Consider the following 14,888-nt stretch of genomic DNA (forward strand, 5'->3'; position numbering starts at 1 on the left):
ATGCATCACAAAGAGCTTTGTTTGTTTGTTTGTTTTGTGGGGCAATGAGGGTTAAGTGACTTGCCCAGGGTCTGGGCAAGTCATTTTTAACCCTGTTTGCCTCAACTTCCTCATCTGTAAAATGATCTGAAGAAGGAAATGGCAAACCCATCTAGTATCTTTGCCAAGAAAACCCCAAATGGCGTCACGAAGAGTCAACATGACTGAAAATAACTGAACAACAACAACAAAAATCGCACAATTGATAGATGATTGGATTTGCAGGGTCAGGAAGACCTAAATTCAAATCTTGACTTAAATACTTACAAGCTGTGTGACACTAGGCAAGCAACTTAGCCCCTGCCTGCCTCAGTCTCCTGATCTGTATAAAGGGAATAATAATAGAACCTACCTCCCAAGGTTGTTATGAAAATCAAATGTGATAATACATGTAAAGCCTTTTATAATCCTTAAAGCACTATATTAATACTAGCTTTTGTTTTTGTTATTGTTATTCATTAGTCTTTTCCCTCTTTCTTTGACCTCCTATGGGTATCAGCCTAGTAGTACTGTCACTGAGTCTAAAAAGCATGTAGAATTTTGTAACTGTTTGTCATAGTTCCAAATTGCTTTCCAGAATGACTGAGCCAATTCACAACTACACTGACAGTGAGCCAGTACACCAGTCCTCCTAAAGCCCCTCTAATTATTCTTTTCCCTTTTGTCCTCCTTGTAATCTGAAAATTATAAGGCGGAATCTCAGAGCTCTTTTAAATAGTTTCCCTAATAATTATTCACAGCACTTTTTTTTTTTTCGTATTGCTGTTGACAGCTTGGGTTTCTAACCCTTTGAAAGCAGTCTGTTCATATGCTTTGAATGCTTATTTATTGAGGAATGGCTCTTATTCCTATATATCTGCTTTGGTTACTTATTTGTCTTAGATAAGAGCAGCTTTAACAAAGAAGCTTGTAGAGTCTATGGTTTAAAGGGGAGGCTCTTTCTCAGGGCTAACTGAATGAAGATAATAGCTCTACATGCATTGTTGGTGGAGCTGTGAACTGATCCAACCATTCTGGAGAGCAATTTGGAACTATGCCCAAAGAGCTATAAAGCTGTGCATACCCTTTGACCCAGCAATACCACTATTAGGTCTTTTCCCCAAAGAGATCATAAAAAAGGAAAAGGACCCACATGTACAAAAATACTTATAGCTGCTCTTTTTATTGTGGCAAGGAATTGGAAATTGAGGGAATAGCCATAAATTGGGGAATGGCTGAAAAAGTTGTGGTATATGAATGTAATGGAATATTATTGTGCTGTAAGAAATGATGAGCAGGCAGATTTCAGAGAAACCTGGAAGGACTTACATGAACTGATGCTGAGTGAGATGAGCAGAACCAGGAGAACATTGTACACAGTATCAACAACATTGTGTGTTGATCAACTGTGATAGACTTGACTCTTCTCAGCAACACAATGGTCCAAGATAGTTCCAGGAGACTCATAATGGAAAAGGCTCTCCAAATCCAGGAACAAAAAGAACTGTGGAATATGGATGTACATTGAGCCATACTGTTTCTATTTTTTTGTTTTTTTCTTTTCTGAGGTTTTTCCTTTTTGCTCTGATTCTTCTTTCACAGCATGACTAATGCAGATATGTTTAATGTGATTGTACATATATAACCTATGTCAGATTACTTGCTGTCTTGGGGAGGGGGAAGGGAGAGGAGGGAGGGAGAAAAATTTGAAACTGGAAATCTTATAAAAAACAAATGTTGAAAACTATCTCTACATGTAACTGGAAAATAATAAAATACTTTTATGAAAAAAGAGATCATAGCTTTAAAGATCTAAGAAATCTCAGAGGTCAACTAGTCTAGCACTTATAACTTTACAGATGAGAAAACAGAGGCCCAATAGTAAATGATTTTCCCAAGGTCACACAAGTAATAAAATGTCAGAGGCAGGATTTGAACCCAGGGCCTTTCACTCCGTAGTCTATACTAGATCCAGAATAAAAAGGACATTTTCATCATCTCCTATAAGGGATTGTTACATGCCAGTTATTTAGGAAATGTTGGACCATTGCCAGTTGTCCTAAGCTATATCTTGCCGCTGGACTCCAATGACTCTGGAGGAGAGAGTGAGGCTGATGACTTTGCACAGCTCTGCCTCAATTAATCCAGGTCACTTGCAAGTCAAGACATCCCCCTGCTGATGTTCTTGTTTCTCTCCAAGAATGAAAGACAAAAAACAGTAACAAACAGCAACAATTTAGGCAATGAACTGTGTCAGAGTACCCCTTCCCGGGGCCAAATGAATGAGTGCAAACCCGTGGCTGAACCAGGTGAGGAACCAGGGCCTCTCAAGAATTCCAGACCCTGGGGGGCAGCTAGGTTGTGCAGTGGATAGAGCACTGGCCCTGAATTCAGGAGGACCCGAGTTCAAATCCGGTCTCAGACACTTGACATTTACTAGCTGTGTGATCTTGGACAAGTCACTTAACCCTCATTGCCTGGCCAAAAAGAAAAAAAGAAAAAGAATTCCAGGCTCCAAGGAAGGGAGATATAAATGGAAACTTAGAGAATACAGAAGAGGTTCCCAAGTCAAGAAGAAATGAGCATAGGAATCAGTGTCAATGAAAGGACCGATCCTTTCAAAGTGAGGATCCTTTACGTTTCTGACCTTTCCCACTGTCAGAGAGTCCTTGGGACACTGAGAAAAGCAGAAATTTGGAAATCCAGGAGAGCTGGATAATCCTTTAGGTATATAGTCTAATCAGTCATTCACTCTTTGAGCCAATGTTTGCATCTCTACTGTTCCAGGTCCTATGGAGATTATATCTCCAAAAGGGCAATGTTGTTCTGGAGAAGGGGCAATGTATGGGGAAGGAGACCTGAGTCCTAGTCTCAGTTCTGACACCATCACTAATTGTACACAGTAATGAGACAGATTAGGTATTTTGAGGCACCTTTTCTAGGCTGCACTCAGGACTTCCTCTACCATGCCCCATCTCTTCATCCTAAACTCTGACTCCAGTCCTGGAATACATACATTGGAATTACACGCCAATGTCCTTTCCTCTGGTTACAATAATAGTTATTCTTCCCTCCTCACACCGCTGTTGCCTGAAAAATCTGGGTTGTTGAAAAGGTGGACATCTAAACCCACCACTGCCCATCATCATCCTAGCACCCTATCCTGGGGCATTGTGTTTGTATGATTTGACCTAAACCCACTTCCAAAAGACAGTAGTCTACTGAACTCTTTCCACTAGATTATAAGCTTTTGGAGGGCAGGGTTAATGTTGAGGGCTGTTGTTTGTTGTTGTTAATTTCTCTATTCCATTATTTGGCACAGTGTCTTGCACATAGTAGGTACTTAGTTAATGTTTATCAACTGTTGAATGACTCATGAGCTTCAGGATCTTAATAGATCTCTTATAGAATTCATAAGTTCATGTACCTTTCAACACATTGACACCCCAAGCCCTAGCACACTATTGCTAAAAAAAAAAAAAAATTATTGACAATTCTATTTTAACATTAACTACTTTCTCCAATGTATTTCTCTTCCTTACCCCTCCCAGAGAACAATCTCTTAATTTAAAAGCTAAAAAAAAGAAGGGAGAGTTCAACAAAACTAACCAATAATATGGAAGTCTGACATGATGTACAGTGTTCCTCACCCATAGCCCCCCACTTCTTCAAGAAAGCTGGAGGAGTTCCAACCCCAGTTCACTGACTGAGCCTTTGGAGGACCAAGAACAGAAAGAAACTTGCTTTTCAGGTTCCTGTGTGCTCCTTAAATCCGCATAAATGCTAATGAGGCTGTCTTTGGTGGCCCAAGAGATTTCTGAAATTCATTAAATCCATTAAATGAGTCCCATTGTGTCAGTTCATGGGAAAGAGACAGAGCCCTGAGCCAGGGGCTGCTTCCTTTTTCCTATGTCCTTATTGACATTTAAGGGTTTCTGTGACATCTCTGCCCCCTAGTGCCTTTTACAATGAAAAAGGCTCTTGTCAGTTTGAACGTGAAGCTCCAGTCATTCTTTCAGTCCTGCCTAGTGCAAGAAAATCAATTCACGCCCTCTGCCTCTTGGTAATAGACCAGAAATAATTCCTGGGCCCTTATTTATTTTTGAAAAAATAAAATTTACTCAGAAAGTGGTCAAACCAGTTTCAATTTATGAAGGCAGATAAAACAGCGGCATTTGTGTTCTCAGATGCCTTTGGCCCTTTTATAACTCAAAATGGCAGTGATTTAAACTACCCTCTTTTATTGATTCTTCACCTATAAAGTAGAACAGTCCTGGTGGGTTATGGGGAGGGAGGGGACGAGCGAAGAGGAGAGGAGGGGAGTTTTGGTAAGCTGAAGGGCTTTCAAGAAATGGTCATGTCACTTTTGTGTTCTGTCGAGCCAGGGAGAGATCGCTGATAAACATATTTTAATATCTGCTGTAATGAAGGGAAATTATACGGCATCACATTCTTAAAACTGGCCTTGCCTTTGTGATGTTCCAACTTATAATAGAGCAGATGAAGGCTGGAGGGTGTGCAACCTGCAATTTAAGACTTCTCTCTCTCGCAGGTAACAAGCTGTCATCATCAAGGGTGACAGCTTCTACTCCCTGCTAATCCCTGGATAATGGCAACCCTTCCATGTCTCTGTCGAAGTCTGAGCCTGGCATTTGGGTTTTTTTTTCATCTATTCTTAGAACGATAAATATGAAACAGACAAGAAAATAGGAAAGACCTATAGGAGGTGATGCAGTATGGATTCTCTAAATGTATTGTGAAAAGGCAAAAGAAGGGGAGGGAAAATGGGATGAGGGTCCTTAAAGAGGCCTTAAAGGGGGACACAGAATAAATACATGTTATTTACACATTTTAAAATTTTGTTTTTGTTGATACTGTCTAAAATTTTAAAAAATTAATGTCTTTTTCCAGGTCAATTAAATAGGCATTTATTAAGCACCTACTGGATGTTAGGTGTTATACTAAGTACTGAATATACAAAAAGAAAAAGAAATGAAAGTCCTACCCTCAATGAGCTTACATTCTACTGTTTTAATTATTTTTCCTTTTTTTTTTTTTTTAAAGGAGATGAGCACCTTGCTCTGTAGTGGCAATTACCAATCCTGGGCTTTTTCCATTCAGTCTGCTACTTGTTCTATTGTATCATTCTATTGTCTAAAGCTTCATTGTTAAACAGATGTTCAACTCAGGCCCTCCCTGGGCCTTTAGAACCCAACTTAAAATAACCTTTTTCCCCAGCCACATAAGCATTTTCTCTAAGGACAGGGGACCAGACAGGCAGCAAATTGACAAAAACCAGACAGTCATACGAAGCTCTATTATAACAGTAGGAAATAGGGTTCCACTGAAGATGTTTAAGCAGAGCTGTCACTGCTCAGACCAAGGAGCTACTTAAAGAATGAATTGGGGGCGGCTAGGTGGTTTTTTAGTCTGTGTTTTATTTTACAACGTGGCTAATATGGGAATATGATTTGCATGACTGTACATGTATCACCTTTATTGAATTGCTTGTCCTCTTCAGAGTGAGGGAAGAGGAGGGAGGAAGAGAATTTGAAACTCAGAATTTTAAAAAAAATTAATGTCAAAAATTGTTTTTACATGTAATTAGAAAAAAATAAAACAAAAAATTAAAGAATAAAATCTAAAGAATAAATAGGAGAAGAGGCAGCTGGGTGGCGCAGTGGATAAAGCACCGGCTCTGGATTCAGGAAGACCTGAGTTCAAATCTGACCTCGTACACTTTACATTTAGTAGCTGTGTGACCCTGGGCAAGTCACTTAACCCTCATTGCCCCACAAAAATAAAAAAAGAATAAATTGAAGAAAGGAGAGAGACTAAAAGCAGAACAAGTAGTGAGGAGGTTATTTCAATAGTTCAAAGTATGAGATCATAGATTTGGAACTAGAAAGGAGAAGTCATCTAGTCTAACCACCCCCCCCCCCTCATTTTACAGAGAAACTGATACTCAGAGTTACACACACAGTAGGTGTCTGAGATAACAAATACACATTCAGCTATGCCGCATACTCTTTCAGAAGTTGTAGGACATTCCCAGGCAGTCTGGGTCCAAGTTTAATGAGTAGATTGGGTACCACCATCCCTTCTTCAACTCTGAAAGATTTAGGCAATTAATGACATCTTTTTTCTAAGCTTCCTTGAGTTCAGTGTAACCTTGTATGTTCCTAGGCATTTGCATGTTTGTCTGGGTTGTATGGACTGCTCAGGAGGATTAGCACCTCTGGTGTGAGGATTTTTCAGGGCAACTCATCCTCCTTTGGTGTCCGATGGATTCATACAATGATCATGTGTGGCTTCAAGAAGTCATAGCATGCACAGTAGCCACACCTCAGTAAACCATCTAGGTAGGTGGGCTAAACCAGGTTAAGGTAACCTATAGGTGAATCAAGGGGATATCGACCCGAAGCATGTGAAGACTTCCCCCAGGAGAATGGGTAAATGAGAACAATTTGTTTCAATAACCATGAAGCCTGCTGAAGAGGGGCTATGGTTAGAGCTTGGTCAGACATCAAAGATACCAAGGTTATCCATTGTATCCCAGACCATCACCGATCATCTTGACTTTTGTCCTGCCACTGGGCTGCAATGACTCTGGAAGAGAGAGTGAGGTCAACAACTTTGTGTAATTCTTCCTCACTTAAATCCAGTTCACAGGGGAGTCAAGACATCACAGATGTCATTGGTCCTCTTTGAAAATGAAGGATGGGAGCAGCTAGGTGGCATAGTGGATAAAGCACCAGCCCTGGATTCAGGAGGACCTGAGTTCAAATCCAGACTCAGACACTTGACACTTACTAGCTGTGTGACCCTGGGCTTAACCCCTCATTGTCCTGCAAATAAAATAAAATAAAATAAAATAAAATTTTTAAAAATTAAGGATAGGGGGCAGCTAGATGGCGCAGTGGTTAAGCACTGGCCCTGGATTCAGGAGTACCTGAGTTCAAATCCGGCCTCAGCCACTTGACACTTACTAGCTGTGTGACCGTGGGCAAGTCACTTTACCTCCGTTGCCTGCAAAAAAAAAAAAAAAATTAAAAATTAAGGATAAACAATAACAACAACAACAAAATGTTTGTCCTCTCCCATTAGAATGTAAGTTTCTTGAAGTCAGGGGTTCTTTTTGCATTTCTTTGTATCTCATCCTTAGCACGATACCTTGTAAGTGGTAAACACAACAAATATTTGTGGATTGAATGATCAATTGATCAAGCTGAAAGCTCTGAACTTCCATTTTATCACATGTAATATGGAGATGATAATACCTGAATACCTGCACTACCTCCCTGAAACAGTTGTTAACTGTGAGTAAAATTCTCTGCAAACCTAAAGCCATTATATCAAAATGAATTATGGTTGTTGGTAATAATACAGGCATGTGCATAATGGTTTCGCATGCTCAGGGTAAACTACCTTTAGAGTTGGCCTGTCTGCAGATTTTAAACAGTCAGGAGTGGATAGAATCTGCCGCTTGTTCTTCCCTGTTGCTTTTCAAATAGTAAAGTTATTTTACATTGTTGGACCATCAGCATCTATTTACATTTTTATACAGTATCCTACACAGGGGTTGTAAACTGTCCTTCATTTTCTCCCTGTACATAAGCCCTCTGGGCTATGAACTAGGGTTCATATGTGTTCCTGTGAGTCCTAAGCTAATAGGCACAACACCTGAACCCTTTTTCTTCCAATCAACTTTCAGGTCATAGCCCCATTGTCCTCTGCTCTCATTGAACCTCATCTGAAGGACACTGTACCACAATTTAAGAAGGATGCTAGGGGCAGCTAGGTGGCACAGTGGGTAAAGCACTGGCCTGGATTCAGCAGGACCTGAGTTCAAATCTGGCCTCAGACACTTGACACTTACTAGCTGTGTGACCCTGGGTGAGTCACTTAACCCTCATTGCCCTGAAAAAAAAAAAGAAGGGAACTGATAAACGACAGTGCCCAGTGAAGGGAAGTGAAGAGGGTGAAGGGCCTTGAAGCCAAAACATATGTGGAGTGGTTGAAGGGATTGGACATGGAGGAAAAAAGACTCAGAGAGGACATGATAACTACCTTCAAATATGTGAAGTCCTGCTTAAGAATCTGAAGACAGATATGGAGAAGGGAATAGATTCCTTCCATTTTGCCTGAGAGGCAGAACCAGGAGTTATGGTGGAAGTTACAAAGAGGCTTAATTGGGCTCAATGTCAAAGAAAACTTCTTAACCATTAGAGATGTCCAAAAGAAGAAGACCTCACCTATAGATCTCTCTTACCCTTCCTTGGAGGTCTTCAAGCAGACATTGGACAAGGACTTGTCAGTTATCTTACAGTAAGAATTCCTTTGATGTTCTTGTTTGGGTTAGTTGGCCATAGAAATCCCAATTCTGAAATTTTGTGATTCTGATCCTCATAGGATATTAGAGTTTAGAAAGAACTTAGAGATCATTTATTGAGACACCCCCCCCATTAAACAAATGAGTAAACTGAGGTTTAGAGAGACTAAGTGGAATGAACTGCCTTGGGAAATTAATGGATCTCTCTTCCCCAAAGGGCTTCTAGTGAATAATAATTGATCCTTTTTCTTGTATGCAGTAACTGTTCCAAGATGGTTTGGCCTTTGAGGTTCATTATTCCAACCTGAAGATTTTGGAATTCTGTCCAAAGTCACATAGCAAGTTAACGGAGTTCTGGGAATTGAACTCAGGTCTTCTGACTCACAATTCACCATTCCATGTTGCTGTCCAAGGAAGAAAATAAAACCCAATATCGCCCTAACTGGATACATTTAAATACAGCACTAATATTCAGAGAAACAGCATGGTGTAGTAGGTAGGCAGGCTGCCTTAGAGCCAGAAAGACCTGGGTTTAATAAAGTATCACCTCTGACATTTACTGAGCATGTTACTTAACATTGGCATTCTGAGTAACTCTATGAGACAAGTTCCTAATTTTTTTTTTTAAACTTCCTGGACCTCTTTGGCAGACTAGTGAAACCTATGGAAGCCCAGGGCTTAACACAGTACCTGGCACATAGTAGGTGCTTAATAAATGTTTAGTGTTGGATTCTCATAATAATGTTTTTAAATACATAAAATGACACTTATTAGCTGTGTGACCTTGGGAAACTCACTTAACTCTCATTGCCCTGCAAAATAAATAAATAAATAAATGAATGAATGAATGAATGAATGAATAAATAAATAAATAAATAAATGAGTGAATGAATGAATGAATAAATAAATAAATAAATGAATGAATGAATGAATGAATAAATAAATAAATAAATGAATAAATAAATAGATAAATAGATAAATAAATAGTGAATAAATATATACATGAATAAATGAATAAATAGGCTAGATAAATAAATAAGCAAATGGATAAATAAGGAAATCAATGAATGAGTGAATGAATAAATAAATCAATGAATGAATGAATATTTAAATAAATAAATGAGTGGATGAATGAATGAATGAATGAATACATAAAATGAAATGCCTAAGATTACAAAGAAAACCAAATATATGAATGAAAATATAATTATCGATTTAAAAAAAAAACTGTGATGTACATCATGGACTCCCTGAAATCTATCTATGGGACGCGTGTAGGCAGGTAGTCCCGAGGTTCAGAACCCCTTGCTGTAAGACTAGTTGGCTTCCAGATGACAACTTCACTGTCCTCTGCTCTCACAAGACCTCAGGTTTAAGAAGGACCCCGATAAACTACAATGTCCAGTGAAGGACAATGAGGATAGTGAAGGGCCTTGAGGCAATGGTGTATAAGAATTGATCGAAGGTTGCTGTCTTCAAGTATTAAATTGCAGAGAAGTTGCTAATTTATATTGGTTGAGAGTGTTTTCTCTATGACCGGAATTCCAATCTACTACTATTGACCATCGATTTGAGGTGAAACCTCAAGCAATCACTACTACATTGCTGCTTGTTCCTGAACTGTCTTTTTCTAAGACTGAAACTTGCTGATGGAAAAAAAAATTTTTTTAAACTTCAAGCATGATTTATTACCATTTTTTTTAAAAAAAAAAGGACATAGCCTTAAAACTACTAATCAAAATTAATCTATGTGGGAGTTGGCTATTTAATGATACCATTAGTGGTGTCTGGAAGATGGAGGTGCCTACATTATCAGTAAATGTACTGGTGGTTCTTTTTCTACTACCTCATCTCAGAATGGTCCTGGGGAATTCCACAAGCATTCTTACCATCTGTAATAGTCAGTCAGGGTGAATACAAACTACCTCGATTTCAGGGCCAGCTTGAGCAAAATGGCGGACATTAGAGAAGAAAGCCCTGTACTACTTAATCGGGGCCCAGTGAGCAGAGTGCTGTAACAAGGCAGGGAGAAGGCCTGGGGTCCTCTCTCTCATCTATTCCATTCCTCTGTGCTCCCTTTGTAAAGTAGAAGATGATTGTTATTTCAATGGTATCCCTGGATGAGCCGCATAGTTCATCTTTCCTTCAGTTAAAATGGTGTTTCAGAATTGGAGCCGGAAGCAGAAATTGGTCTGAATACACAAAGCTCTGAACAGATGTAGGGAAATCTGAGCTGGGATTTGGATTGCCCTTATAGAAGTGATTTCTGCCACAGAAAAGAATTCAGACAAGCATAAACTCGGGACCCTCAAATCACATGCTTTGTTCATCCTTTGAGACATGAAATGCGTGTTTTTACATGAGAAGTGGATAGATTTGCTCACACATATTTGTGTACGTGCTGGGTGGCCCAGTTCAAATCAGGCTTCAGATACTTACTGGCTCTGTGACCATGGTAAAGTCACTTCACCTCTGTCTACCTCAGTTTTCTCATCTGTAAAATGGGGGCAATAGTAGCCCCTATCTCCCAATCCTTTCTCGAGAGTCAAATGAGATATTTGTAAATCACTAAGCACCGTGCCTGGCACAAAATAAATGCTATATAAATTCTTATTCCCTTTCTTTCCCCCGTATGTATTTATTCTATTTCCTGACTAGTCTTTAAGCTGTGTGAGGAGAGGGAGGGAGACTTACTCTGTGATATACTAGTAACTACTAACTAGTAACAACCAGCTCTGGGAATGGAGCAGGGCAGGATGTACCCATGAAACACTTTTAAGTTTAGTCGGCATTATTAACATTTTCTCCCTCACTTTCTTGGTTTTGGGTTTTTTTGTTGTTGTTTTGGTGAAGCAATTGGGGTTAAGTGACTTGCCCAAGGTCACACAGCTGGTAAGTGTTAAGTGTTTGAGGTCAGATTTGAACTCAGGTCCTCCTGACTCCAGGGCCAGTGCTCCATCCACTGCCCACCTAGCTGCCCCTCCCTCACTTTCTTAAATCCAGACCATCAACAAAGCACCAGATCTATCCCTGATTTGTAGTTTGTTGATTTCCAAAGTGTAAATAGTCACACTGGAAATTTAACAGTCTCACAAGAGTGGATTTGAAATGGCTCCAGCACAAAACTGGTTATCTCAGTCAATCAACAAGCATCTTATTAAGCGCTTACTCTATGTCCGGTACTATGCTACATTATGAGGATACAAAGAAAGGAAAAAGACAGTCCCTGCCCTCAAGGATTTTACAATCTAATGGGAGCGACACCAGACAAAGGATTCCTTTCAAACAAGAGAGAGGATGAATTAAAGATAATCTCAGAAGAAGGTCTGATGGGGTAGGTTAAAGGGTTAAGGTGGAGGGAGGGTGGAAGCCTCCTGCATGAAGGATTGGAGATGAGTTTTGGAAACCAGGCAATGGGAAGGTAGGAGAGGTTGTATTCCAGGAATAAGCTTTGAGAGGAATAGCAAGAAAGCCAGTGTCACTGAATTGCAGAATATGTGGAAGAAAGTCAAGTCAGAGAGAAGATTAGAAAAGGCTTCTTTCAGTAGCAGCTGTTGAGAGGTAGGTAGGTAGGTAGGTAGGTAGGTAGGTAGGTAGGTAGGTAGGTAGGTAGGTAGGTAGGTGAGTGATGGAGTGAATGGAGCCTAGACTTGGAGCCATATAAACCTGAGTTCAAATCTGGACTCAGGTTTTAATAGCTTTATGAAATAGGGGCAAAATAGCACCTATCTCATAGGATTATTGTGAGGATAAATAAGATAATATTTGTAACAGTCCTTGCTAAATAAATAAGGATACTTAATAAATGCATGTTTAAACAAAAAAGCTGGGAAGGAGTCAGGAGGTAAAAAGCATTAAAAGATAGAGAGTTTGGGGCAGGTAGATGGCGCAGTGGATAGAGCACTGACCCTGGAGTCCGGAGTACCTGAGTTCAAATCCGGCCTCAGACCCTTAACACTTACTAGCTGTGTGACCCTGGGCAAGTCACTTAACCCCAATTGCCTCACTAAAAAAAAAAAAAAAAAGATAGAGAGTTTTATATTTGATCTTAAAGGTAATAAGGTACCACTGGACTTTATATAGAAATATATACACATACATGTATATGTATACATGTGTGCATAGACATGTATATACATATAATATCCATGTACATATACCTGTGTATACATACACATATATTTGCCTATGCCTATACATATACACTGGAGTTTACATAGCACTCACTGTGTGCCAGGCACTGAATTAGGTACGTTAACAATTATTATTTCACTGAATCCTCACAACCACCCTGGGAGGTAGGTGCTATTATTATCCCCATTTTGCAGATAAGGAAACTGAGGTTAACAGGTGAAGTGACTTCAGTTACCCAGCTAGTAAGTGTCCTCAGACACCAGATTTGAACTCAGATCTTCCTGGCTCCAACCCCAGCACTCTAGTTATTATACCACCAAGTTCCACCAATGTCAGAGACCAAAAGATATCATAAAAGTTTAAAGCTTTTTAAAAAGGGATTGAGGGGCAGCTAGGTGGCGCAGTGGATAAAGCACCGGCCCTGGATTCAGGAGTACGTGAGTTCAAATCCAGCCTCAGACACTTGATACTTACTAGCTGTGTGACCCTGGGCAAGTCACTTAACCCCCATTGCCCCGCAAAAACAAAACAAAACAAAAAGTGATTGAAATGAATACAGGGTCAGCCCAAACTCCCTGTGCATCTATGGTGAAAATGGATTGGTGTATGAGAAGTCTGGGGTGTGTGTGTGGGGGGGGGGGGGTTATAATTTGTTTTTATTTTCTTTTTTAACAAAAAATCTTGGAAGAGGTAGTGTTGTGTGGTGGTAAGAGACCTGGCTCTGGACTCTGGAGTCTAATTCCCCCCACCCCATGCCAAACCCTCTAACTTACTAGCTGTGTAACAGCGTAGACAAATCATTTCATGGCCCTGGGCCTCAGTTTCCTATCTTTAAAGAGGAGTTGGAGTAAAGAGCCTCAGAGATCCTTTCTAGTTTTAGGTCTGAGTCTATGAATCTTGCAGTACAGTGTGATTATTGGTTCTAATCTCTGCCTGTGTCCTCTGAGGTCAAATCATTTGGCTTATTGTACTCTGCCCGATGTCTGTGAAATGGTTAGAAAACAAAGCCAGTTAGAAACCTAAAGTGGAATTCTTATTAAACTTCTCAGGAAGCTCTATCCCAGGAAAGGTACATTACAGAGGCGTCTTCTTGTACTGAAATGCTGTCTGAATGAGGGAACGAGAAATCCCCGAGAGAGCTAGCTAGCTGTCGATGAGACATCACTCCGACTTGAGAGAATTTAGTTTGAAATTGCCCTCCTGGAATCTTAGTTTCCCCAGACATCCTTGGAGATATAGCTTCACCCAGTTGCATTTGCTTCTTCTATTGGCAGGATACAGAGATTCTGAATACGGCCATCCTCACTGGGAAGACAGTAGCGGTACCCATCCGAGTGGTCTCCATTGAAGAGAACAGCGCCGTGACAGATATCTCAGAGTCAGTGGAGTGTAAGTCCTCTGATGAAGATGTCATCAAAGTAAGTGCCCTTCATTTGCAAGCTAGGCTTACTAGGAGAGGGAGGTGGAGTATCCTTTGCTTAAGTGCCCCTTTTACTGGGAACCTTTCATGCAATATCAAAAGCCCTCATTGGATTCAGTGATTTGAAAAAAAAAAAATATTAGTTCATGGGCCTCCCTGACAAAATTTTTCGTTAAATTGATAGAACTCCTGAGTCAAGTCAAAGCAACAAACATCCCCTATGTGCCTGGCATTGTGCTAAGTACTGTTGATATAAAAAAGGGTAAAACATAGTCCTCTCAAGGAATGCAAATGACCATATACAAAAAAGCTATATATGGGATAAATTGAAAATAACCAACAGAGGGAAGGCATTGGCATTAAGGGGGATAGAGAAAGGCTTCTTGCAAAAGATGGAATTTTATCCAAGACTTGAAAGAAACCAGTTTTGTCAAAAAAAAAAAAAAAAGTTCTTTTCATTTTAAACTGGTTGCTTTGGAGTCACTGATCAATCAGTAATCAAACATTTTAAAGCACCTACTCTGTGCCAGGCATTGTTCTGAATGTGGATCCCGAGAGATTCTCAGCTCCTCATGGGCAAAGTCCTAGAGAACGTGGGTGGCAGTTTGATCCAATGAGAAACTTCCCCTCTCCCAGCTCCATTTCCATTCCTGTTTACTCAAGAACTTCAGTTAGCTTAAGTCAGCAAGTATTCATTAAGCACCTACTATGTGTCAAGCACTGTGCTAAGTACTGGATATACAAAGAACGACAAAAACCCCAGTCCTCAAGGAGCTCACAGTGACCTCAGTAGTCCCTTCCATCCCAAATATCCTATGATTCTAAGAATTATAGCTTCTTTCTTTGGTTCTTTTTTTATTGTGCAATAGTTTCAGTCATTTTTGACTCTATGTGACCCCATTTGGGGTTTCCTTGGCAAAGTTACTAGCCTGGCTTGCCATTTCCTTCTCCAGCTCATTTTACATATAAGGAAACTGAGGCAAA

General features: G+C 40.0%; 1 protein-coding gene across 1 annotated transcript in view; it reads left to right on the forward strand.

Moving 5' to 3' along the window:
• TMEM132C (transmembrane protein 132C) overlaps window positions 1–14,888 on the forward strand; it is a 541,367-nt gene that overhangs the window by 464,049 nt on the left and 62,430 nt on the right. Inside the window, exon 5 of the mRNA XM_043978153.1 lies at window positions 13,759–13,902. Within this exon, the coding sequence (XP_043834088.1) occupies window positions 13,759–13,902 (144 nt within the window). The remainder of the gene's footprint in view (window positions 1–13,758; window positions 13,903–14,888) is intronic.

Source organism: Dromiciops gliroides, chromosome 1, assembly GCF_019393635.1.
Source record: "Dromiciops gliroides isolate mDroGli1 chromosome 1, mDroGli1.pri, whole genome shotgun sequence".
Taxonomy (NCBI): Eukaryota; Metazoa; Chordata; class Mammalia; order Microbiotheria; family Microbiotheriidae; genus Dromiciops; species Dromiciops gliroides.